At 53.2% G+C, this 25078-nt stretch overlaps 4 protein-coding genes across 4 annotated transcripts; 3 read left to right on the top strand and 1 right to left on the bottom strand.

Moving 5' to 3' along the window:
* LOC138120594 (C-C motif chemokine 5-like) lies at positions 1-1193 on the top strand. Its single transcript, XM_069033384.1, has 3 exons — positions 1-119; positions 390-504; positions 978-1193. Exons 1-3 carry the CDS (start codon positions 47-49, stop codon positions 1075-1077), a joined length of 288 nt encoding a protein of 95 aa, XP_068889485.1. The 5' UTR covers positions 1-46; the 3' UTR covers positions 1078-1193.
* A 680-nt stretch (positions 1194-1873) lies between these two features.
* On the top strand, positions 1874-7453 carry TRIM50 (tripartite motif containing 50). The gene is made up of 6 exons (XM_069033383.1): positions 1874-2479; positions 3116-3211; positions 5009-5239; positions 5343-5365; positions 5909-6021; positions 6522-7453. The coding sequence occupies exons 1-6, from the start codon at positions 2042-2044 to the stop codon at positions 7091-7093; spliced, it is 1473 nt and encodes a 490-aa protein (XP_068889484.1). The 5' UTR covers positions 1874-2041; the 3' UTR covers positions 7094-7453.
* Positions 7454-13370: 5917 nt separating this feature from the next.
* LOC138120595 (C-C motif chemokine 4 homolog) lies at positions 13371-14899 on the bottom strand. The gene is made up of 3 exons (XM_069033385.1): positions 14785-14899; positions 14160-14274; positions 13371-13717 (listed from the first exon to the last, which is right to left on the bottom strand). The coding sequence occupies exons 1-3, from the start codon at positions 14852-14854 to the stop codon at positions 13630-13632; spliced, it is 273 nt and encodes a 90-aa protein (XP_068889486.1). The 5' UTR covers positions 14855-14899; the 3' UTR covers positions 13371-13629.
* Positions 14900-23361: 8462 nt separating this feature from the next.
* Positions 23362-25066, top strand: LOC138120596 (C-C motif chemokine 4 homolog). Its single transcript, XM_069033386.1, has 3 exons — positions 23362-23695; positions 24182-24293; positions 24594-25066. The coding sequence occupies exons 1-3, from the start codon at positions 23623-23625 to the stop codon at positions 24679-24681; spliced, it is 273 nt and encodes a 90-aa protein (XP_068889487.1). The 5' UTR covers positions 23362-23622; the 3' UTR covers positions 24682-25066.
* Positions 25067-25078: the final 12 nt, after the last annotated feature.

The following is a 25078-nucleotide window of genomic DNA, read 5'->3' on the forward strand; positions in this document are numbered from 1 at the left end:
AACAGTCCTGCCTGACTCCTACAATTCATCTCCACCCACCAGGACCATGAAGACCTTCACAGCAGCCCTTGCTGTACTTTTTGTGGCTGTCTTCTGCTACCAGGCTGCCTCTTCTCCAAGTGAGTCCAATCTCTCCTCTCTGAGGAGCTCTCTCCTCTTTCTATCTGCTGCATAAGGTCTAGTAATGCTTGGCAGCTCTCTCTCCCCAGCATCTGCTGCGGGAAAGGAGAGGCCTGTCTTACCTTGGCTCCCTGAGGGGAAGGTGGCTGTGGTGGGAGGCCACTCTGGAAGCAGCACTTCCTCCAAGGGGGATCTTCTCATCTTCTGACCCTATTTCTCCCCACTGGCACTTTTCCTGGTCTGGTGTAATCAGAAAACTTCTCTTCCAGTTTCTCTCAACTTTTATGGTCCCTGCTGTGTTGAGTACATCACCAGACCATTGCCCTTGAGCCGTGTGGTGAAGTATGAGCACACGGGCAGACACTGCTCCCTACCAGCTGTGATGTGAGTAGATCTCCTGCCCTGTTTCTGGGGACCCTGCTTGTCCTGACAGTGTCAGGGAACCCCACATCACACCTCATCCTGACAAGGAAAAGCACTGGACAGGGCTCTCCCATGTGAGGAGAACAGCCTGGGAACATATCACAGGGCAAGCCCACATCCCAGGCAGCCAGTTTGTGGACCTCCCAATTAGATTTGAGCCAAAAGAGCTTTTGCTGGTTACGTCCCTCACCCCAGATAGTGGGACCCAGCCAGGATGGTGTCCCAGATGTAGAGATGCTGGGGACAAAGTGGCTTAAGTGACAGAGAGCAGGATACCTGTAATGACATGGACCCACCCCCACTCCATTTTCCTAGGGCTGTTTTGCAGCCTGTAGAGCTGTCTGGCAGGGTTCACTGGTGGTGTGGAGCAGGTGGTCCCACTCTCCTCTCTGTCTTCCTTTCCCTCTCCTTTCCTCACTGGATTTCCTTTCCAGATTTACCACCATCAAAGACAAGCTGGTCTGTGCCAACCTTAATGACAAGTGGGTCCAGGACATCATGAATCAATTGAAGGACAATGAGCATAGTGGATGAGCAATACCCTGCTCTCTCCAAGCATCACTTCTGCAAGGACCTGCTCTCATAGACACCTCTGAGACATATTCCATTTTCTCATTGCCTGGGAATTTGGCAGGGTATTCAACTCAGTGTTTAGCTCTTTTATTTAGGATTATGCAAAGCTAGTCTTAATTTATTTGGCATTTTCAGTGACGCCTTTCATTCTCCTTTGTACTGAATGTGTTGAAGTTATTGTTGTATAATAAAAAGGAGCAAACCCTGCAGCTTCTCCCAGCGGTTCTTGGGATGCTCCGCAGAGACTGGGGTGCGTAGCAGCGGCTGGGAGGGGATCAGGGCTGACACTCGAGTGTCTGTGAGTGATGGGGTGACTCCTGGCAGTCCCCCAGGCCCTGTGTGCATGCATAGGAGAGCATTTCTCATCCTGCCTGTCCCTCCTGCCTCCTGCCCCGGCACATTCCCAAGTTCTCAGCTCTCTGCAGTGAGTGGGTGTCCGGGGGGATGTTTTGGCACAATTGTTGGTGTGGCGAGGGGTCCCCGACCTCGACCAGCACCTTTGGGCAGAAGGCAGGTGCCACAGGGGCTCCACGGGCTGCTGGCTCAGCCAACACCAGACCCGACCCCCATCTCCACCACCGTCCTGGCCCGGGGTTATCTCTGGGCGCGGGTTATTTCTGGTGCTTCCTAATCTGTCCCGCTCTCCCCGCGGGGTTCTCTCTGGCTTTGCCCCGCCGGGCTGGAGGCAGTCCCAGCCTTTGGGGCCGGCTGCAGCTGTCCCGGCCGGTGCCAGCTCCTCCCCCCGCCAGCACGGAAGCTCCGTGGCCGGTGCTACCCGGCAGCAAGGGCGGCTCGTTCTCCAGGCTTTCATGGCACTGCCGCCACTTCCTCGCCGTGGGGCTGTGCCAGCCGTGCCTGCCTGCGAGTCCGCCTTTGCTGGTTGACGAGGGGCGAGGGCAGTGCCCGTCGAGACCACCGGGTCCCCATGGCGCTGGCAGGTGCCCTGGAGCGGCTGCAGGAGGAGGCCATCTGCCCCATCTGCCTGGAGTACATGAGCGAGCCGGTCAGCATCGACTGCGGGCACAACTTCTGCCGGGGCTGCATCGCCAAACACTGCCAGGACAAGGGGCTCTGGGCCGACGGACCCTTCTCCTGCCCGCAGTGCCGGGCCTCCTGCCACCGCAGCGGCTTCCGACCCAACAGGCAGCTGGCCAACATCGTGGAGAGCATCCGCCAGCTGGGGTTGCGGGGCGGCCTGGGGCCCGAGCTGGAGCCGGGCACCCCCCTGTGCCCCCAGCACGACGAGCGCCTGAAGCTGTTCTGCGAGGAGGACGAGGAGCCCATCTGCGTGGTGTGCCGGGAGTCCCTGCACCACCGCCCGCACACCGTCTACCCCATCGAGGAGGCGGCGCACGTGTACAAGGTAGGGGACGGTGGCGCACTGGGGGTCTCCGTCCTGCCCCGAGGCACGCCGGCACGGGGGTGTGCGGCCACCGGGACCCCAGCATGCCCAGTGGCACCGCTGGGAGAGCAGAGAAGGGGTGGCGCAGCCGATGACGCCCCCCTAGCCGCCTTCGCTGCAGGCATAAGGCTGGACCCGCCTTGTCTCCCAAATTGTCGATGGACCCAGGCTCACCCTGTCCATCCAGTTCAGGGAGGCAGCCTGGCTCCCTGCCCATTCACAACCCCTGGAGAAGCTGAGCCGGTGGGTCCCTGAGGACGTTTTGCCTCGGTGGAGGGATGCTGGCACCCAAACCCCACATCCCAGCAATGATCCTGGGAGTACCACCATCTACCCTTCATCCCAGCGTTGAAGGAGGGCTGTCACTTTGCACTCCAGAACCTTAATAGTGAGGAAAAACATAGGGGAAACCTGAGGAGCACGGGGAGGGTTAACGCTGCGAGCAGAATGAAGAGCGCAGCTGCTTGGTTCGGGTGCCAGTGCTGGCACCGCCTGGCACCGGGTCACTGTCTCCCCCCAGGCAGAGGGGACCCAGCCAACCTGCAGTGCTCACCGGGTGCTGGTGGGGTGAGCTGAGCCCATTTTTCCTCTTTCCAGGTCAAACTCCAGAAATCCCTGGAGAATCTTTCAAAGGAAGTGGAGGAGGTGAAGAAGCGTGAGTCAGCAGAAAGGATGAAAACCCAGGAGTGCAAGGCAGGTGCCTGTCTTAATTCTTAAAGAATGAGCTTCAGAGATATCAGGATTTAAAAACAACCACCCTGAATGGTCTTGTCTGGGGACACAGATTTGTCATAGTCTCCAGGCTTGGACATGTCCCCGTGTCCTGCTGTCACATGTAGGAGCAATGCTGGAAGCCAGGCTCAGTAACTATGTGTGGCTCCATAAAAAGGTTTGCAAGGAGCAGCATGCCAGATTCCCTGGAATCATGAGGACTTTGTGCTGGTTAAACAAGGAGACATGGGCTATTTTTTATTGCCCTTTGTTTTACAACATGTGCTTGAGTTCCAAGCCACGCATGAGCTGTGTGGTGAGCTCTGCTCCACAGCAACAGGAACCAGAAGTGTTTCCATAAGAAAAAAAAAAGCTGAATTACTACACCTCTGCCCGACTCCAGACAGTTCTGGGAAGAGCAGATGCCAGCAAACAGCTGCGTTTCAAGTCCCTTGGGGTGAAAGCTGGAAAGTGAAAGTTACTGTTGAAAAGGAAATGAAACTGCTGGATGAGTTATCCAGCCCTGAATGTGAGCTGATGGTTAATCAGCTCTGGCTTCTCTGAACTCCCCTAGTTTTTTGCTCAGCTCCCTTGCCTGTGGCAGTCCAGGCAAGTGGTGTTGGGTTTTGAGGATGTCCCTGTGAGCCCTCTGTCCCCCTTGGGGCTGGGATGGGGCTGGGGATAGAGACTGTGAGAGCTGTATCACTGTCCCCCCATCTGCCTGAGTCAAGGCTCAGGGCCGTGGCTCAGCTGCCTCCAGCTTCCTCTGATTGTGCTTTTAGAGCAAAAAGAGCAAAATGTCCCTTGTGGATGGTGGGGGGAAGAGTCTGTTCTGGCTTATCAAGTCTTCATGACTCAGGTCCAAGGAGTGATGTACTTGGATGGAAAAAAAAATGAAGTTCAGTTTCCTGTGCTTTATCTTCTTTGTTCTGAGGTTTCCTGGCCCAAGCTCACTGCAGGGTGTCTTTCTGCAGCTCCAGGTTTCCAGCCAGTTTTTAGGGCTGAGGTGAAAAACCCTAAAGCACTGGCAGAGCCTGCCTATTGGTGGCTCTTCACCTTGGAGTGAGACCCAGGGAGCCCTCCACAGCCCTGGGGCTTCTTTACATGGCAGAGAGAGGAGAAGAGGGAACTGTTTTAAACTAAAAGAGGAGAGATTTGCATTCGAGATAAGGAAGAATTTCCTCCCTGTGAGGGTGGTGAGGCCCTGGCACGGGTTGTCCGGAGAAGCTGTGGCTACCCCATCCCTACAAGTGTCCAGGGCCAGGTTGGATGAGGCTTGGAGAAACCTGGTCTAGTGGAAGGTGTCCCTGCCCGTGGCAGGGGTGGAAGCAGATGATCTTTAAGGTCCCTTCCAACTGAAACCACTCCATGATTTTATGTTTTTTCCACTTTTTGCCCTTTACTGGGGATTTTTCCAGCATTTTCCATCTGCACAAGCAGTGAATTAACCTGGATTTGGCTGGAGGTATGAGTTGTAATAAAAACCTACCCCGACACCTGAGGTCACCTCCTTGCAGCCCAACACACCCCAGACATCTGGGGTCCAGCTGAGAAGAAATGCCCCAAGCAAAGTCCTGCTGCTGGTAAACTGAGGATGTGAAGCAGGAACTCCAGTGAGGTGGAAACACAAGTTTGCCTCTAGCTGTTTTTTAAATTCATGCACTTATCACAAAAATGCGGTGTTTTCCCAGGGCCTGATGCTGGGCATGGATGCCGGAGCATCTGGCTCTGTCTCGGCTGCCTGGGTAATGTTCACCCCATGAATCTTCTTATCCCAAGGAGACAGTGAAGAAAAAGCGGGAGAGGATTGTAAGTGAGTTTGGGAAGCTGCATCGGCTGCTGGCTGATGAGGAGAAGCTCCTGCTCCAGAAGCTGGAGGAGGAGGAGAAGCAGATTCTGCTGCTGATCAATGAAAACCTGGCCAGGCTGGTGGAGGAGAAGTGCTTGCTGGAGGAGCTGATCCTGGAGATAAAGGAGAAGAGCCAGCAGCCAGCTGATGGGCTGCTCAAGGTCAGGCTTTGCCACCAGCACCACTAACTCAGCCCCAGTGCCTTTGTCACCTGGGTGGGTGCTTGGCCCAGACAAACCTAGAATAATTTTTGTTATCTTCTAGGACATGAAAAGCATCCTGAGCAGGTGGGTGATTTTTGCTGGTAGGTGCCTTGATTACTCCTGGCAGGTACCTATGGTTGTTTCTGGCAGGCACCATGATTGTTCCTCCTACTGTCCTCCAGGCTGCCTCCAGGCTCTGAGGCAGATGTTTGTGTCTGTTCCATCCCATCCTCCCTGCCCAGCATCTGCTTTGGTCCTCCTGGGATAGACACAGGAGGGACGGAGACAATCCCTCAGAGGATCCTTCCTCTTTCACAAGGGGCTCAGAGCCAAGGTCTTGCCTGGCTTGTGACATGAGAGATGTGTCCCCTCCTAAGGGATGTGCTGCCCAGTGGCTTTGCTCCTTCCTTTCCCAGGCCTGGTACTCCTGCTGCCTGTATTGTTTAACTCTGATCTCACTTGGGTTGCCAATATGCAAGTAATTATCCCTAGTGCTCTTCCCAGCCAGAACTCCAGGGAGGCGATGGATCTATGGAGCCAACAAAAGGGCATTAACTCCACTCCCCACAAGAGAGGAGCCATGGTGCAGGCTCTGGATACAGCCCATGGGCATCCCTCTCTTCTCAGGTGTGAAGCGGTAAAGTTCCAATCCCCCCAGTCTGTGTCTGTGACCCTGAAGGAAAACTACAGCATTCCTGAGCGCTGCCTCGGTATGAGGGATATGCTGAAGAAGTTCAAAGGTAAGGGGGCTGCTTTTGTGCCAGCTTCTGGCACATTTGGGCTCTGGTTTCCCCCAGTACCCTGGGGCACAGGGAGGTTTTTCCAACAAGCTTTGTCCAGCTGCTCCCAGTTTGTACACAGGCTGGTTTCATGGTGGGAAGACCTTTGTTGTGGTCTTGGATGGATTGTGAGGGGACCCTGAAGCCCAGGATGTCCCTCAGGGGTTTCAAGCACCGTGTTGCCCGTGACCTTTTGCTTTCAGTGTTGGCTCTTTCTGAAGCTGCCCTCATTCTGCCCTGGCTCTGCAGCTGGACACCAAATATTTTGATGTGGCTGATTTTCTATATTGCACTTCCCCACTGCCAGGCAGCACTGGGAGCTGTGCAGAACCACGAGCAAATAATTGTGGGAGGCGGGATGGTTTGGGAGAGCCCAGCATCCAGGTCACAGGTACCTGCTTGTGTCCGTGCCTGCAGATGCCTGAAGCCTTGTCCATCCTTCCACCCTTCTCTCTCTCCAGTGGATGTGATTCTGGACCCAGAGACAGCGCACCCAGACCTCACTGTTTCTGAGGACCGCAAGAGCGTCCGGCGCGGGAGCAAGAAGCTGCTTCTGTCCCTCTTTGACAACCCCAAGAGATTCGGCACCACCCCGGTGGTGCTGGGTAGCCCGGGCTTCTCCTCAGGCCGCCACTACTGGGAGGTGCAGGTGGGAGACAAGCCCGAGTGGGGCCTGGGGCTGTGCCGGGAGGCTGCTGGCCGCAAAGGCACTGTCCTCTTCTCCCCCAACAATGGCTACTGGGTGCTGCGGCTGCAAAACGGGGGCACCTACGAGGCTCTGACCGTCCCTGTGTCCCCCCTGACCCTGAGTGTGAGACCCCGGCGCGTCGGGATCTTCCTGGACTACGAGGCGGGAGAAGTCTCCTTCTACAACGTAAGCGACCGCTCCCACATTTACACCTTCACTGACAAGTTCTCCGGCAATCTCCGGCCTCTCTTTTTCCTGGGTGCCTTTTTGGGGGGCAGAAATGCAGAACCCTTGGTGATCTCCTGGGTCAGGGACCCCCAGGGGACTGGATGCTTCATCCTGTGACAGTGGCTGCCCTGGTTTGTCACTGGTGGGCAGAGACCAGGGAGCCCAACCAGCTTCTCCCTGTGAGTGGGGCAGCACTAGGGAAACACCTCAGTGCCTTGGTGAGTGTCCTGGCAGGATTCTCACATGGTCCTGGTTGCTGGGGTGACCTGCCATGTGTGATAACCACCATGTGCCACATGTTGGGAAGGCACTTTGCAGCAGGGATGTGCCATAACCCTCTGTGCCACTGAGGGGGACAGGGGAGTCCTGATGCCCTGATGCTCATCTCACAGGCTGCTGGAGAAGGGTATGTGCCCAACCTGCCATGTAGTGCTGACTTTGGTGTGAATGTGCTAGAATAAAGCAATAAAGGCTTGATTTGGGGAGCCTTGTGTTGTTAATGGTGTGTGTTTGTGGTGCTGCTACTCCAAAATACCTCAGAAGGCAAAGGGTGCTGCTGGACCTGGTCCTCTCCAGCCCAGAGAGGGTCCTTGAGAGATCCCACTGTGCCATCCATGGGACACAGCAGCACCCTCCAGGCAGGGATTTGGGAGTGGCAGTTGCCTGTATGTTGGCTTCACTCCAACCTTGTGATGCTGAGGCCTGGGGTGAAGAGAGAGGACGTCTCTGTGGGTGTGGGTGTTCCCTGGACTGCTCTCTCTGGTGCCCTGGTCAGGAGATCCCCTCCAGGGCTGGCAGCTCCAGCCCCTCCACCCCCCTTCAAAACCCCATGGGTGGGAAACCTCCAAGTGTGGGGAACTGCCCTCCAGAGGGCATGGGTACTTCAGGGCTGCAAGGGAAACCAGGGAAAGAAAAATAGCCCCGACTCTGTCTCCAAAGTTCACCTTTGGTCTCTCCATCCCCTGAGATATCCCTTCTCCTCCAGGCTGTCTTGCTGCCCCAAGGCTCTTGCCTTGAGCGGGCTGCCAGTGTGTCACTGGAGGAAAAGCTCATCTGAACCTCAGTGGGGCCATGGTCCCTTTGCACAGGACCAGGAGGCAGGAGAGACTGCCCTGGGGGGCCACCAGCCCTGGAATACCAGCTGGAGTGGCTGTGCATCATGTCTTTCAGACAGAAATCAAGAAGCTGCTCAATTTGAAGTCTGATTCAATTCAAATAAAATGAGATTTGGTAAAACACAGTCTGAAATGCTCAGCACAATTTTTCATAGAGTCCTGGACCGGTTTGGGTCGGAAGGGACCTCAGAGCGCATCTCATTCCACCCCTGCCATGGGTGGGGACATCTTCTGCTGGACCAGGCTGCTCCAAGCCCCAGTGTCCAACCTGGCCTTGGACACTTCCAGGGATCCAGAGGCAGCCACAGCTTCCCTGGGCAACCTGTGCCAGGGCCTCCGCACCCCCACAGGAAAGAATTTCTTCTCATAATCCAATCTAACCCTGCCCTCTGGCCATGGGAAGCCATTCCCCCTTGTCCTGTCACTCCAGGCCCTTGTAAATTGTCTCTTGCCGATTCTCTGGGGATGTCCTGGATGGTGCTTTAGGAGTCTTCTAGTGAAAAATTAGCTGGACAGGGAGAGCAGTTCCTCTTGGCTGAGTTTTGCTGTGTTTTGGGGAGTCCCACACTCCTTCAGGATCTTTCTTTTGGAGGCTGCACAACAGAGAGAACAGACCAGTGAGACAAGCTCAGTCACAGCTTTGCCATGTGCCAGGAAGGAGAAGGGTGATGGGTCTCAGTGGGTCCTGCAGTGCACTGACATCCTGGAGATATCACATGGAGATTGTGACCTTACATCTGCTCCATGGGGAGGGAGTTTATGGAGCCTGAGGAGATAAGAAAGAACATGACCTTTGATGCCTTGACAAAGGGCTGAAAGCAGAGGCAGTTGGTGGGGGGAGTGGTGAGGACAGCCACAGAAACCTTTTGTGCAGGGAAGGAACCAGGGTAAATGTCACTGAACCAGGGGTGGTAGGAGGTGATGGAATAGAAACTGTCCAGAGCAACCTGACCCTAGCAGGTGACAGGCAAGTGGCACTTGTTGCAGTGCTGGGGGGGTAAAGGGTTTCCAGATGAAGCAGAAGGAAGTGCAACAATTCAGAGACCTTGCAAATGGGGGAAAAAGTGAATGAGCAGAAAGGATGTGAACTCACCCCAGTGCAGGATCCAAAGTGTTTCTAGAAGTCATGAATCTGCCTTTCCTGGGAAGGACAGTGGAGGTCAAAAGTATGAGATAGCTCTGAGTAGGCTCCCAGATTTTCCATCTGGTGGACTCTGCATCACCTGCTACTAAGGAACTGCTTGGGGCAAATACCAGTCTGCCCTCTGATGCCCAGACTGGTTGGCAGTGGGCAGCTAGAGAGCAGCTGGGAGCACTGGGACCTGGCTTTGGGAGCTCCCTGCTACCTTGAAACTGATCCTGCGATGTTTTGCATCAGGATTTCTGTCTATGTCACGGCAAGTGGAGTTTGTCCCTGTCCTTAGTGGCAATGCTCTGGCCTCCACACAGACCCTGTCCTGCAAGGACCAGATCCTGCTCAGCCTCATCCAGAGGAATGGCTGCACAGCACAGCAGCGAATCATAGAATAATGGAATTTTTCAGGTTGGAAAACACCTCTAAGGTCATCGAGTCCAACTATTACCCCAGCCAAAGACTGTTCTGTTCAAGGGGTGTGGTTTGGCTGAAGGAAGAAATCCCTTGGGATTCCACATCTGGCAGAGGGACCATGGATTGGGTGTTACCGTTTTTCTGAGCAATCAGTAGATTAAAGTAACATTTTTGGGCTCCTGGGGCAGTTTGGTCACTCCGAGGCACTGGCAGTGTCCCCTGTTAAGATTCAGCACAGTTAACAGAGCTGCAGATTTAGAAATGTGCTTTCTCAAAAATGTTGCATCTTTCTCTTCTAGAAGAAAATGCTTTGTCATCTCAGGGGGATGTGAGTCACTGTCTGTGTCTTTCTAAGAACTCAGCAGAACTCCTTTGGGTCCTTGTGGCCACTTCTGCCTTTTGTTGGCTGTCAAAGGGAAGGTGACAGGCAGGCACAATTTCTTCTTCTTCCTTAGCCCCGGAAGTCTGGGATATCTCACCACTTTAGGAAAACAGTACTTTTGTATGCAGCATACAAACCCATCCCCTTTTACATTATATTTTTGGGTTCTGGCCCCTCAGAAGTGACACACCCCCTGCTCGTGGTGTCTCTGGGAAGAGCCGTTCTGGATGCGGGACTGAGCTTCCCCTCCCTGTAGCAAACCAGGGCCCTGGGATGGGGAGGAAGGCATGGAATTTGCACTTCTGGGTGCACAAACATATCTAATTCCTCTCTGAAAAGTGGAGATGTAAAAGCTCAGACCATGAACCTTGACTGGCTTCAATCCACATCCTCATCAGCACAGCCCAGCTGCTCCTTCTGTGAGGTGCTGGACTCCAGCCTCCAACTCCTCTGGCATTTGTTGTGCCTTAAAATGCCTACAGACACACTAGAGTGATGTAAACAGCAAATATAGAGAGATGTGCACATATATTATAATAATGATATTCTTATCATAGTAATGATTGAATTTTTGTTCACAGATAAGCTTGCCCAGGATTTTTGTCGAAATAAATAAGAAACCAAAAAAAAACAAAAAAACCAACCCCCCAAAAACCAGAAAAAGAATTATTTTTATATACCTTGTGCAAAACATTCAGTAAATATCACACTCTGGTTTCAGGATGACTAGTTTACAAATTCTGAAACCCTTGACAGCATTGTTCTTGTTTTGATCTGAATCCAGAGAAAACTCCCCAGAAAACCACCCTCCTCTTGGTCCCAGCCCCACTTTCCTCTTCATCTGCTGCCTTGGGCTTTAGGGTCCTTTCCAGCTCAGCATATTCTGTGATTCTGGTGTCCACCTGCTTGAGCACCCCATGAGGTTGTTTCTGGGAGGGATGGGAACCATAATTAGCCCTGAGCATGAGCTTCCTAGGGAGAAAAAATTCTTTGCTGTGAGAGTGGGGAGGCCCTGGCACAGGGTGCCCAGAGCAGCTGTGGCTGCCCCTGGATCCCTGGAAGTGTCCCAGGCCAGGCTGGACAGGGCTTGGAGCAGCCTGGGACAGCAGAATGTGTCCCTGCCCATGGCAGGGGTGGAACAGGATGAGCTTTGAGGTCCCTTCCAACACAAACCATTCCATGATTTTATGATTCCATGATTCTGTGGCCCAAGGGTTGCACAGTGTGAGGATTTCCTTGCATTCCTCAGCCCTAGCAGCAAAATCAGCCTCAAACGCTGCAGCAACAGCAAATACACCCAGTGCTCTGGGCAGGGTGATCCCTGGGTGAGGATTTGAGCTGATGGCGCCATGGGTACTGCAGCCCCTGCCTGCCCTGGGCCACTCCTCATCCTCTGCAGAACGTGCTCAGTTCTCACTTCTCTGCCGGGGGTGTGGAGTTACAGCTCCTCGCCTGCTCCTCGCTGGCTCCTCCGAGCTGTCGCACGTAGGTGGGTGCAAGATTAAGAAAGACATGAGCAATTCAGGGCTGCTGCAGGCTCCCGGAATAGCGGTGCGGAGTTAACTGAGGTACCCTGGAGCGGAGGGCAGGGCGCTGCTGTGGGAAGCTGGGGTGCGCCCCGACTGCACAAGGGGGTGTTTGCCGCGGACTGCAGCAGTGCCCAGGCTGGGTGATGCTCCTTGGATGACCCCGTGCCCTTCCACAAGATACCCCAAGGCTGTGGGACTGCTCCCGGTACCACGGGGGGAGGTGGGGCTTGTACCCAAGAGGCACTGTGGAGGCTCAAGTGATTTTGGGATAGCTCCATCACAGGTCTTCCCCCTTCTGTCTCCTGTCTCCTGCTCCTGCTGTTCGCTGGAGTGAGGGCAGCTCTGGACACTCGGCTTTGTGTCTGCACACCCAGTCCTCAGGGTGAATATATCCAGCAGCACCCAGGGTGGCTGGTACCCACTGGCCAAGATGTTTTCCTGGCCCTGATGATTCCTCCTTCTGGAGCTGGTCCTGGGGTGTGCAGGGTCTGGTGAGTGCAGGCTTTCACCAAGCCACCACCTTCACATGTGGGTGGTGATATCCATCTGAACCTCCCAGCCGTGGGCTCCTTCCCCTCCCAGCAGCATCTCAGTGAAGGGGGCTCCGGTCTTGCTCTCTACCTCACCTCCCCTCCTCCCAGGGTGCTATTTTAAGCTGGATGCAGTCAGCACTGGGGTGGGATGACTGATGGGATCCACACGGCCCCGTGGGCTGAGGAGCTGGGGGCTGCAGTTCCCCAAGTGAGGAGCGAGGCATTCCTTCCTCCCCCAGACACACCCACGTCCCCCTGATCCCTCCTAGCCCCACTCGAGCCTCCTCTACCTGCACATCTCCCACCCACCCTGTGTGTCTGCTCAAGGTCACCTCTCCCCAGGGCCACCTCCTGCTCTGCTCCCCTGTGTCCCACTGATGTTCGTGTTTGAAACCCCAAATCCAGTATGGAAACGCAGTGGGGTGAGCTGAGTCTTTTTCCTTGGACTGCACCAGAGATCCAGGCAGGAGGAAACCAAATCCTCCATGCTGATCCAACAGAGCCTGTCCAGAGCTGATCAGAGCATCCCAAATACCATCGGTGGTGTGGGAAATGCCATCAGGGATGTGGGAAATACCTTCACTAAGGTGGGCTCCATCTCCTTCCGCTCCGGGGGGACCAGTGGAGACATTTCCTTGCAGGGACAGGTCCTGCCCTGGGCTGCGTCTGGCATGGTCATCTCTGGACAGGCATCTCCAGAGATGAGCAGGTTTTGGAGTCAAGGTATTACTGAGAGGAGAATATCTGCTAAGCATCATGTCCCAGCTAAATGAAAGCTTTATGAAATAATTCTAAAATTCTTGCAGTGAAACATATTTTTTCCACCCTCAGCTCTGGAAATAGATGATCCATTTTTCCTGCAGCTCTCAGAAAGCTTTCCCTAAAACAGCCAATGTGTTAAATTTCAGCCCCTAAAGGTAATATTTTGATTGACTATAATGGGGCCAGCAGTGGAATTTAATGAGCTTCCAGTTGTCATAATTAATGGAGATTAAATACCTAATAAAAAGCTTGAGGCAAGTTACCTGAAGGTAATCCCTGCCCTTCTCACACCTCCTCCTTCATGGCTTTTCTCATTATTATTTTGCAAAACAGTATGTTCAGACACAGAAAGTTGTAGGAGTTTTGACAGTGTGGAAAAGGAAATAAAGAACTTGCTGTCACTATTATAATTTCAGCTATTGTCATCCCAAAGGATTGTAACAGAAGCAAACACAGAAGGTTCTTACAAAAATATTTATTTATTGACATCTGAATTGAATTTTATGTCAAAAATACATGTACTTAAATACAGAAAATACAACCTGAGTCTACATTAAAAAAAATACATATATTAAATAAAGTTATTTTTTTATCTCAGAGTTATTGCACCTGATCCCTCCCCTATAGAAAATTAAATAGCACAACATTAAGTTGGATTTTGGAATGTTTTCAGTTTCTCAGATAGCTCTAAATGACATTGAAGCACTTCCAATGGACCCCAGCTGGTCGTGCTCGCCCATCCCGGCAGCTGGGGACATGGAGCAGCTGGATCTGTCCAGGACCTCAGTCCAGCTCCAGCTCATTCACATACTGCTGGACCCAGTCCTCTACGGGGTTGGCACAGACTTCCCGGCCCTTCCTGGTGATAAACCTGTGGGGTGAGAGGAGGTCAGTTTTTGGGAGAGCACTGAATGGAGAATCACAGAATCATGGAATTATGGAATGGTTTGGGTCGGAAGGCACCTTAAGGCTCATCCAGTTCCACCCTCTGCCACGGGCAGGGACACCTTCCACCAGACCAGGTTGCTCCAAGCCCCATCCAACCTGGCCTGGAGCACTTCCATAGCTGGGACAAGAGCCCTGCCCAAGCCCAGCCTCTCCCAAGGATGAGCAGCTCCATGCCTTGCCCATCCTATCCAGCAACCACCAGTTTTATCTGCAAAGGCGTAGAGCAGGACCAGCATGAGGCTTCTGTGCTCCAAGCATTGCCTTGTACTTCTTGTCTACCCCAGCGTTCATTCCCTGTCTTTGGAAAAGGGGCCTTCTCCTCCCTGGCTTCTCATCCCAACCCCTGCCCCAGAGGAGGGACTTACACGACAGCAGGCTGGGAGCACTGGCTGTTGGTTTCATAGTAATCCTTCACGAAGCTGCGGGGCAGCTGCCGGGAGATGTAGGAGAAGCAGCAGGAGGTCGGTGGGTCAGAGCCAACTGTGAAGGGTAAAGACAGTCATGAGCAGGGGATGGGGAACAGGGCCGGGAGCTGGGGTCACCCATCCCTGGGTCTAGGCAGCAGGGATGATGTGGAGAAGGAAGAGAAAAGATGGGGTCTTTTTTCTTCTTCTTCCTTCAGTTGTTTCCCTGTTGGGTTCACCCCGAGCTGGCATTGACATAGCTGGCATTGACACAGATGTTGTCACCAGACAACATTTCCCAGCCCAAACCTGGCCACCCCTCGCCCTCCTCAGGGTGCCCACATTTGACCTCTGTAGCAGGGGTGGGGGGCATGGTTGTGGTTTTACCCTAAAAAGGGTAAAAAATACTTTAGGTTTTGTGCTAATGGTCTTTGAGCTGTGCCTGTCCCACAGCCCCAGAGCACCTGCCAGAAGATGGTGGGACAGAGGGAGGGACCCGGAGTGGAAGTGCTGGCAGAAGGGACTGTTCCAGCAGTGACATCTCTCCTGTCCCCATTTAGGGAAGGTGGGGAGAGCCCGGACTTACGTGGAGCAGCAGAGGTCTGGTAGCAGAAGGCAGCGATGAGGATGGCGAGGGCAACCACAGACACCTTCATATCGGTGAAGAAGTGGTGGCTGGAGCAGGCAAGGGAAGCTTGGAAGGCTCTTTGCTGTCTGATGCTGAGACCATGAGCAGCCCCTCAATTTATGGGGCGAGAGGTCCATGCAGTGACTTGCGTAGGCATGGTGGAATTTCCACCAGAGTCCACTCATGGTGCAGTCTCGTGATGGAACAGAGCAGCCCCAGCCCCGGAAGAGTGAAGCTCCCTGCTCGATTCAGTGCCTCCCCAGTGACACAGGATATGAAACAGTCACTGTGGCTATTTCTGCTTCTCTCATGCCTGTCCCTTAGTAAGAAGTTCCTCTGTGGAGGTTCCTGCATTTGTTAAATCCCCTGTTACCCAACCTTCCCAGGCAGCTCAGATGGGAGAGAGTATCAGTGCAAGAGCTGTACTGGAGGGCCCAGGAGCATTCGTGGGATGAGGCTGGTTAGGGAAAAAGAGACTGAAGACTCCTTTACCATGGAATTCTCCCCTCCCACATCTGCAAAGCCCTTGCTGCCCCAGGAGCAGGAGGTGGGAGCTGTCACCAGTGTCCTGCATGTGCTCCCCATGGCTGGAGGTGGCTCAGGACATGTCCTGCAGGCACTGGCACAGGTAGTGGTGGGCATGAAAGAGGAGTCTCAGAAGCTGAAACGCTCAAGTTTCCTCATCAATTTAAGGGAAAGGAGAGCTGAGATGGGCTATTTGTTATCTCCTGGAACTGCCTGATGCACTCCAGGTCCTATAAGGAGACATTAAATTACAATTTAGATTATACAGTTAAAATTCAAGCACTACTGGTAGTCTGGGCATGGGGATGCAGAGAGCTGAAAGAAGTGTAGAGACTTGTAACTCTGAAGATGAGGCAGAGAGAATTTCTCTGAAGTGCAGGGTGAGGAAGGAAACAGTGCTTCTGAAAATGAGGAGCAGATGAACTGTGGGGTGAGAGCATGGGCAGAAACTGGGAGGTTGGGAAGAAAAGAGTATCCTGTCTCAGCTGATGAGAGCAAATGACCACAGACTGGGGAAGCAGTACAATATATGGGAGAGAGTAAGAGCACTGTGAAGTCTGGGCAAAGGGTGAGACAGAGATGGTTCACAGGGAAGAAGCCACCAGCCTCCACACAGAGAGCCGTGAAGGTGTAACAGACTCCCTGAGGAGGAGAGGGAAGGCCAGGCAGGGAGGTGATGAGTGCTCTGGGAAGAGCTGAGGGCTGTCCAGCTGGAGCGAGATGTTCCTAGAAGGATATCTGTTCTCTACAGGAAAGCATACATTCCCAGGGAATGTCTCCATTTTGTTATTTTCAAGACATCATGGAGTGGTGATGGCTTGATAGACACTTCCTGAAAGCCAGTGGAAGGTTTATAATGTAAAGTGGAGCAACCCAACCTCACCCTGGCACCTCTGCACTCCCCCCCAGCAGCACTGGGCATTGACTCATCCTGGTTCTATTAAAGGTTTCCAGCTACTGCCCCAGGAACCTTCTGTAAATAACCGGGTATTTTCCCAGTATCCTTCAGCCCTCCACCAGCCGTGCCAGGTTAGCTCCGTGCAGGTGAACTGCCCTGCTCCAGGTGGATGGCGAGGGGTCCAGAGGACAAGGCACAGGAGAAGCCACAGATTTGTCCCACCCTCAGGGAGGCTCCTGCTGGGAGATGTGGTGGTGTCTCTCACCCAGGCTGGGGAGGGCAGATCTACCCCATGGAGCAAATATGGCTCTTGCCAAGCTGAGCATCCCCTTTCAGAGCTGATCTGGCCTGTTTTCATCTTTCCCTCTGCAGAGAGGCACCTTGCAGGCTCACTCACTAGTCCAGATCCCATTCCCTCACTCTGTCATCTTGCTTGTCCCCAAATATCCTGGGAAGATGAGGAGAGAGCCTGCCTCCACATGCAGGGCGCTCAGCCAGGCAGGACGGAGGTGTTCTGACGGAGGCCAGCTCGGGTGGGAGGGAGTGAGCGTCAGCTCACTTGGATCCTGTCTGGCTGCTCAGGAAATATAACTTGCACATGGATGTAGGAGAGTGGTTTGTCTCTGAGCTGTTCCTCTAATTGTGCCCTCAAGCATCTCTGAGTTATGCCTGGAGATCCAGCCCCTGCAGCCCAGTGCTCCTGTCCTACTCCCGAGGCTCACGGTGCCAAAATGTGGAGAGATGTTCTGCTAAATGACGAGTTTCATGAAAACAGAAGAATTAGTTTGGGATCTGCTTTGATTATTCAAATGTTTTCAATGAGAGATTTTCCCTTTCAGGCTGGACACCTCTGCGCCTTAATCCCTTTGTCAGCAAGCACGTGCCAAATTATTTTGGACTCTTGGGGACTATTTTGAAATTAATAAAAGCAAAAATTTCCTTAGTTTAGCTGAATCAGTTTAGGATCAGTTTAGTTGATGTAATGTGTGTTACAGGGGACTTGTAAGGGCTGAAACTTTTCCACTGCTGAGAGCCAAAAATAACCCTAAAGCCAAGTTGCTTGGTTTCTAGGAATCAAATTCTTCCTTAGAAATATGACAAAGGCTCCTGCTGTGCCAGCTTGTGGCTAGCTGGATGGAGGTGGGAGGCTACAGTCATGCCAGTGATGCCCTGGGATGTTGCAACATGCTCCTAAAAAATATTTCCTTACCCACTTCCCACATTCCAGTGATGATGAAAAGAGAAAGTCATCTCTTCCAGCTCTTCGCCCTTTTAGGAAGGACGGTTGAGTGTGTCTCAGATGAGGAGCCATTTTCCCTGGGAGGTGCCTTGAGACATGAAAATGGCCATGGAAGAGTGGGAAAAGTGGGCTGGAGCATCTCTGGGGGAATTAATTTAATTACACAGCAAAGTGGTGGTGTAAAAAGGAAGTTTTCGCATCAGGTGGCTTCAGAATTCCTGATCCAGCAGGCAGGGCTTGGAGTCAGTGGGATTTGCCACCTGAAGGAGTCTGGCTGATGTTGCCCTGTTTTACACAGAGGGATATGATTGAGGTTTTCTACAAGTCCCCCAAAAAATCCCAGGAGAAAGTGCTAAGTAAAGCAAATGCCCAAAATAAATTCAGTGACAGCAGAAATAGGGAAATCTGTCTTAATGAAAGGGGAACCTGGAAAAAACTGGTGACACTGGCTGATGTAAGCTGCTATTTATAGCAGGGTTTAATGCTGAGAAACTGGGATTCACTCAGAAAATGAAGTAATTAAAGATGTCCTGAGTTCAGAAATTGCCCCTAAGCCCACCGACCTCTCCAGCTCCATCCTGCCCTGCTCCAGCTCCAGCACCAGCACCAGTGACATTACATCAGTGTCCAGAAATTTCACCCCCACCATTCTTGACATTTCTGGAGAAATGTTGGAATTTTTTAGATGATGTCACATCCTGGAACTGACTCCAGTAAGAACCTGTGCCTGTGGGAGTGACTGGGGACCATCTGTCTCCAGTGTGGTGGGTCCAGGGGAGAGCATGGCCAACTTGGCTGGTTCCACAGGAAACACTTTGTGTTTCCCCAAAGTCATGTCAGGACAGGAAGCTGGTCATAGCTGATAAGAAATGTGTATCTTGATAAAGGTCCCATCCTTCTCCAGCAAAGGCATTTTACAAAATAAAATATTCTGCGGAGTGCTCTTCTTTCTAATGGCTGATGCCTCAGATTTTTCCTGGCCTTTCTTTTGAAGCAGAGCAAACCAAAGAGGATGGAGGGTACAGTATTTCAAAGCAAATTAAAGTGAAATAGAAAAGCCTCTTTGCTCCACACCCCTCTCCATTCTTGGCATGCAAAGAAAGAAACAGGGGAAACCTGAGTTTTGCAATTTTTGAGCCTTAGGGAGGTGACTGTGGGGCTGTGCCCCTGGTTCACCCTGACTGCTGGCTCCAGGGGCTGGGACATACCCAACCCACCCCTTCAGCATCCCTCAAACCCCAAAAGTCTGGGAGGACCAGACAAAGTGTCTCTCCTGAGGCTGCATCCTCTGCCCACCTCCCGCAGATCGTTGGTGAGTGCCCCAGGAAGAGCAAGGAGGACCAGGCTGAAAATTCAGAGCTCTGCTGTGATGGAAACTAAAAGAGGGTTGAGTTAGAATAGATATGAGGAAGAAATCCTTCCCTGGGAGGATGGGGAGGCCCTGGCACAGGGTGTCCAGAGCAGCTGTGGCTGCTCCTGGATCCCTGGAAGTGTCCAAGGCCAGGCTGGACATTGGGGCTTGGAGCAGCCTGGGACAGCAGAATGTGTCCCTGCCCATGGCAGGGGGTGAACAAAGTGGTCTTTAAGGTCCCTTCCAACTCTTTGATTCTACGATTCTATGAAAACCAAACCCACTTTTAGTGAACCCAGTGGGCCTTGCCTGATCATTATAATTGAGGAAAAATAAAAATAAATAGTTTTAATTTTCATTGGTGCTCCTGGTGTGCAGATTTCTAGGCTTTTTGGGGTGGGATGAGTGGAGGTGGCCCCAGGGAGCATGGGATGTCTGGCTGATCCCCACAGGTTAGAACCACAACCTCCCCTGAGAGCAGGGATAACCTTTAAACTTGTGTCAGGGCCATTGCCACAGCTGGAGGACTTCCCTAGTCATGGAATCATGGAATCATTTAGGCTGGAAAAGCCCTCTGAGAACATCGAGTCCAACCATCCTCCAAGTATTACCAGGGCCACCACTAACCCAGGTCCCCAAGTGTCACATCCACACATCTGTTAAACCCCTCCAGGGGTGGGGACTGATGGCCCCCAGACTTCCTTGCCCAGTGCTGGCCCCTCTCTTCAGGGTCCTGGCAGGGCTGTGTCACTGCAGGGAGGTCGGAGCCCCACGGGAGGTGCGAACCCCGGTCCCACAGCGAGGTGTGAGCTCTGCAGCTGCCAGTGAACAGCCATGGTCATGCACTGGTGTTTACTGGCCTCATGATTTATTCAAAGCTGTAAAACCATTTCCCATGTGTGGGGCTGGTTGGAGGTTGGGGTGTTCGGCAGCGTTTCTCTGAAGTGCAGGTCCTGTCCCACGTGATGTGGAGGGTTTTGCCACCCCAGATGGGTTTGTGCCCTTCAAAAGGGATATTGTCTGGCTGGCCCAGCTAGCACTGGCTGTGCCTGGCACCCGCATCCCCTGGGGGAGAGGGGAGGGCTCGGAGAGCTTTGGCACTGCTCACTGATGTGCCACAGCTCCACAGCCTCTCCTCCATCACTTCATGGCCCTGCAGCCTCCCCCTGTGGGCTCCTGCACCTTTCCACTGCCCCACAGCCTCTCCTGCATCCCCCCACAGCCTTCACAGCCACAGCATCCCCTGCCCTCCCCAGCACCAGGGTTCCTGCATCCCTTGGGGACCATGCAGGAATGCGCAGCCACATGCTGGGACTTGCTGGGCTCAGTTTGTGCGTGGGAGTAGAGGGACCTGGGCTCGGTCAGGGGTCACCTGAGGGGCAGCGCTGTGACCCCCAGAGCACCTCACCTCTGCCCCAGGTGAAGCCACCAGCATCTCCCAAATGGATCATCCCGCTCCCCAGAGCTTGCATCCACTTGTGGACTTACAGAAGGAGGAGAAAAGGCTACAGGAAGTAACAGGGATAATAATACTCCTTTCTGTGCTCCAAGGTCCTTCAGTGCCAGGGCTGGGATAGTGCAGCCCCCACGGGTGAGCTGTGCCCCTGGGAGGGGCTGACAAAGTCCCCCACAGGCCTGGGGAGAACCCTCACCATCACCCATGGGCAAAGTACCCCCATGCCCCTGCCCTGGGTTCTTGGCTTTGTGACCTGTGGCTACAGGCGAGGGCACGATTTCAGGGGAGCTTGAAGGAGTTTGAAAGCTTCTGGGCTAATCCTTGTCACTGTTTATATCCCATGGGATGCAGGCTCAGCACCCTCACAACATCCTTCCCTACACTCTTCTTCTTTGAATAATTTTAGTTTTCTATTTCTATCCTGCCCGCACCAAAACAAACCTCATACCCCAGTCGGGTGAGGCTAAAGTGGTAAAGAATGGCTTGTTTCCAGGAATAATAAAGGAACCTTGAGAGACGTCAGCTCATAAACACTTAAACTACAGGAACTGCCGTAGCAGAGGGCTCTGGGATTTGCCAGAGAAGCGAAAACCAGTGGACAGAAGCAGAAAACCGAAACCAGAAAATGGCCCGAGGGCCACTCGCTCGGGATCATCCTGGCAGGAGTTCCAGGGCTGGCAGCCGGTGACTCAAAGCTGGAGCCCTGGGGGCGGGGAGAAGTCTGTGATGGGGAGGAGGTGCCCCCCCTTTCCAGAAGGCTTCCCAGCATTCTGGGGCAAACAACAACCCCGCTGACAAAGCAGCTCTGTGGGCATTCACTGGTGACACAACCAAGGGGTTGCAGCTGCAGTAGCTCTTTGCAGCACCTCCTCCTCCTCCGCCTCCTCCTCCTTCTTCAGCTCCTCACATTTAATTATACTTTCTTTCCTCACACTGACCATCTCAGAGTTTCCAGGTGAAAGACAGAGCTGCAGGTCCCATCACAGCCACCATGCCTCCCCACATCCCCCTGTGCCCCGTGCACATAATCAGCCTCATGGTTTGTGCCTTGCAGGCAGCAGCTGGTGAGCAGAAGGTGCGAAGTTCCCATGAGCAAAGCTGTCACTGGCTGGTGCCAGCCGCAGGGTGCCTTTCTGCAGCCAAAGCCTCTGTCACCGCTCCACGCAGCGCTGGCGTTTGTCACTTCCCCGAGCACGCACTCACATGTGAGTTGCAAGAACAGAGGAACATAAAACCCCCACTGTTGGTTTCTGAATGAATTATTTCCGTGGCAAAAAGCCACAATTTGGTTTTTTTCAGCAGCAATTCGGCCAAAAGCTGGAGCCACTTCTTGTTCTGCGCTGAGCTGATCAGACTTACCAAGGGAACAAAGAGCTGATCCTGCCAGAGCTTGCTTCTGGCAAAATCCACCACCTTCTCTGATATCCATTCAGGACTTACAGAGCCTTTGTCCCCTCTAAAAGCACACCCTTGGCCACTCCGGTGAGGTCGCTGCCCAGATGAGGATGAGTCACAGCCGGCAGCATCAGGAATGTAATGCAGGACAAGACCATGAGGGAAGGGAGGAATGCAAAACAAATCCTCCCCATGGGATAAGCATGGGAAGGAACAGACCATCACCAGTCTCAGGAACCTCCAACCTTCTTCTTTCAGTCCCTGCCAGGGACAAGCCAGCTGGTGAAGGACAGTACCTCCATTGCTCTCATGTGCAGATCCAGGGTAGCCAAGCAGGGGGTTTAGACTCCTGGGAGAGAAAATCCAGGCTCAGGAATACAACCAGAGGCCTGAGCATCCTCTCTGCAGTGGTGGGGTCTTTGACTGCGTGCCCAGAATGTGACAGGACATCAGGAAGCCTAGGTCATCCCTCTCCCTTCTCCCCAAGGAGCTGCCCCGAGTTGTTGGCCTGCTGATACTTGAAAGTCTCTCCCATGTCAGGCAGGTTGTCTGCCACTTTCTTCTCACCTCTTTAGCCAGAAAATCCATCTTCTACCCAAGCCATCTTTTGGAGGGAGTGGCTGAGGCTGGAAAAATATCTCAGGTGCGGCAAACCCCTTTTGCCAGTGAACTCCCTGCTCCCAGGTGGGATCCTGCCCTTTGGGATGCCTGTGACTGCTAAGGGCGAACTGATGAAGGGTGGGTTAGTTGAACAGCAGTGAGAGAGGCAGGAATGGGCTGGATACTGTGCTTGGAGGGTTGTGATCTATGGCACAAAGTCCAGCTGGGTGCCAGGCAACAGCAGGGAAACCCAGGGATCGATACTTAATATCTTCATGTCCTGGCTGATGGGACAAAAGGGCGTCCTTAGCGAGCTGGCAGGTGACACAAAGCTGGGAGGAGAGGTTGTCACACCCTTCCCCTCTACTCAGCACTTTTGAGGCTGTTCCTCGAGTGCTGGGTCCAGTTCCGGGCTCCCCAGGGTTAGAGACCTATGGACATGCTGGAGGGAATCCAGCAAAGGGCCACAGAGATGATGAAGAGACAGGAGCATCTCTCCAGGGAGGAGATGCTGGTACAGTTCAGGCTGGAGAAGGCTCAGGGGATTCTTACCAACGTGTGTGGAGCAAAGCAGATGCAGCCCAACTCTCCTCAGTGGTAGCCACTGACAGGACAAGAGGCAATGAGAAATTCTACTTAAACACCAGATAAAACTTTATTGCACTCTGAAACAGGCTGTCCAGAGAGGCTGTCTCTCACAGCCCACCTCGAGATGGTCCTGGGCAGCCTCCCCACAGACTGGGCTGGATGAATTCAAGCCTCAGCTCCTCACCAGCCCTGCAGGTGTGGGGAGGGCAGGCAGAGTGTTTTGGGTGGCACAGAGCCCTCAGTGCAGCCACCCCTGAGCTCTGGGGCAGCAGCTCAGTAGTCTCTGGCAAACACCCAGCACACACGGCACGAGAGCACTTCTGTGCTGCCTGTTGGGGTTTTTTCCAGAGCTGCATAATCTTACACAAACATTGTCTTTCCCTACACAGCTTCACTGGGAAACTCCCCCTGGAGTCCAGAGGGACCGTTCTCCTCTTTGTGGCCAGGCCACTTGGCACATTTTAGTTTCCTTTTGATTTGAATAAAGCAAAAATGAGTGCTGAGTCACTTGGCATTGTGAACCATATTCCATTCTGCCTTACTTTTTTCTGTTCCATCTAATTCCTTTCAGCTATTTTCACTTTCATGTCGTCCTTTTTCATCATGTTGGAATTTCCATTTCGGCTTCTCCCAGCTGCCTCCAGGACTCCTTTTTAAAAGGGGTCTGAATCCAGCTGCTGCACATTGAGCTGCATCTTCCAGAGCTTCTGGTCCTGCTCCGACAGACCTCACCTGACGGAAAGATGAAGGTCTCTGCAGCTGGATTGGCTCTTCTCCTCATTTCAGCCTCCTTCTCCCAGACTTTCTCTGGTCCAGGTGAGTCCTGCTTTTTCATTTGTGAAGGGAGAACAGATCTGGGCCTTCAGTGTTATTTCTCCATTGAGCTCCCATGACAGATAACTGGGAATTTATCAGCATTTGTGCCACTCTCCACTCTGCCCAGAGATCAGCTGCATGTAGGAACCCTGGAATTAGAAAATCATCCATCCATCCATCCATCCATCCATCCATCCATCCATCCATCCATCCATCCATCCATCCATCCACCCTGGGCTCAGAGCACTTATTCCTGGTTAGAGTTGAAGGATTTCAGCCTCTGCCCTGGGGCTGGAGGAATTGGGGAAGTGAAGCTCTGAGCAATGGCAGGTTGAGAATCTCCCACAGTACCTTGATACTGCTCGTGGCATTGGACCAGATGATCCCCCCATGTCCATTTCAACCTTAATTATTCTCTAATTCCTCATTACCTTCCCTGACAGCAGAGCTCCCACTGCTCACATTGTCTTCCTTTGCCTCTTCTAGCTGGATCTGACCTCCCAATCTGCTGTGTCAGATATACACAGCACAGGCTCCCATGGAAGCGCATCCAGCGTCATTATATCACCAGCAGCAGTTGTCCCCTGACGGCCATTGTGTGAGTGCCAGCACGGGGGACAGGGTGGGGACAGCCGCTGTGGGGGGGTGGGTGGGTGACCAGCTCTGCACAGCAAGGGGGGCTGCAGGAACAGAGCAGGGAGAGGGGAATACCAAGGAGAAAAGGCTCATACAGGGATTGCTGGGGATACCCAGCAGGAGTGGAGGAGGCAGTGTGGGAAAAGGGATGGGAGTGGGGAGCATAGGGGTAAACGTCTTGTGATACTCAAAGCTGGGACCCAGGCTCTCTTGGGAAGCAGGTGTGAGCAGAGATCTAACATGTCCCATCCCTGTTCCACAGGTTTGTCACAAAGGAAGGCCGCCAGGTCTGTGCCAATCCCGAAAACACCTGGGTCCAAAAACACCTGCAAATCTTGGAGCAGAACTGAGCCAAGCAGGAGGGCATGTGTAGCTGCTGTCACGGACAAGTCATGTTATCCTGAGCTCCAGCCATGGAGCAGGACCCTGGGACAACAGGAGCTGCAGGAGCATCTGCAGGTGTCCCCAAAGGACTGCTGGAAGGACACCTTGTGTTTGGAGCTGCTGCTTATCCTTGGCTTGCATGGACCAGGCTGCAGCCTCATCCCTCTGCCCCGACCCCAGGCCCATGGGACTGTGCCTCGGCTGTTGTATTATTTGAAGTTATTTAAGAAATTATCATATGGGGCAGTCAGTCCTTTTTTCCCTGTGGATAATGATATTATTTATAGGGGGGTGACAGGGAGGGTTATTTATAGGAGGGTGACCCAATGTTGGATGACGGGGGACCCTGGTTTATACACATGA

This window comes from Aphelocoma coerulescens, chromosome 19 (assembly GCF_041296385.1).
Source record: "Aphelocoma coerulescens isolate FSJ_1873_10779 chromosome 19, UR_Acoe_1.0, whole genome shotgun sequence".
NCBI lineage: Eukaryota > Metazoa > Chordata > Aves > Passeriformes > Corvidae > Aphelocoma > Aphelocoma coerulescens.

Bases quoted from the DNA above. Each gene is read 5' to 3' on its own strand.
- LOC138120594 (XM_069033384.1), top strand. From the start codon at position 47: ATGAAGACCTTCACAGCAGCCCTTGCTGTACTTTTTGTGGCTGTCTTC. The intron at 120-389 runs GTGAGTCCAATC...CTTCTCTTCCAG, and splicing joins CCAGGCTGCCTCTTCTCCAA to TTTCTCTCAACTTTTATGGT. The intron at 505-977 runs GTGAGTAGATCT...TTTCCTTTCCAG, and splicing joins TGCTCCCTACCAGCTGTGAT to ATTTACCACCATCAAAGACA.
- TRIM50 (XM_069033383.1), top strand. From the start codon at position 2,042: ATGGCGCTGGCAGGTGCCCTGGAGCGGCTGCAGGAGGAGGCCATCTGC. The intron at 5,366-5,908 runs GTGGGTGATTTT...CTCTCTTCTCAG, and splicing joins ATGAAAAGCATCCTGAGCAG to GTGTGAAGCGGTAAAGTTCC. The intron at 6,022-6,521 runs GTAAGGGGGCTG...CTCTCTCTCCAG, and splicing joins TATGCTGAAGAAGTTCAAAG to TGGATGTGATTCTGGACCCA.
- LOC138120595 (XM_069033385.1), bottom strand. From the start codon at position 14,854: ATGAAGGTGTCTGTGGTTGCCCTCGCCATCCTCATCGCTGCCTTCTGC. The intron at 14,275-14,784 runs GTAAGTCCGGGC...TACCCTTCACAG, and splicing joins CCAGACCTCTGCTGCTCCAC to TTGGCTCTGACCCACCGACC. The intron at 13,718-14,159 runs GTAAGTCCCTCC...CTCACCCCACAG, and splicing joins TGCTCCCAGCCTGCTGTCGT to GTTTATCACCAGGAAGGGCC.
- LOC138120596 (XM_069033386.1), top strand. From the start codon at position 23,623: ATGAAGGTCTCTGCAGCTGGATTGGCTCTTCTCCTCATTTCAGCCTCC. The intron at 23,696-24,181 runs GTGAGTCCTGCT...TGCCTCTTCTAG, and splicing joins CCAGACTTTCTCTGGTCCAG to CTGGATCTGACCTCCCAATC. The intron at 24,294-24,593 runs GTGAGTGCCAGC...CCTGTTCCACAG, and splicing joins TGTCCCCTGACGGCCATTGT to GTTTGTCACAAAGGAAGGCC.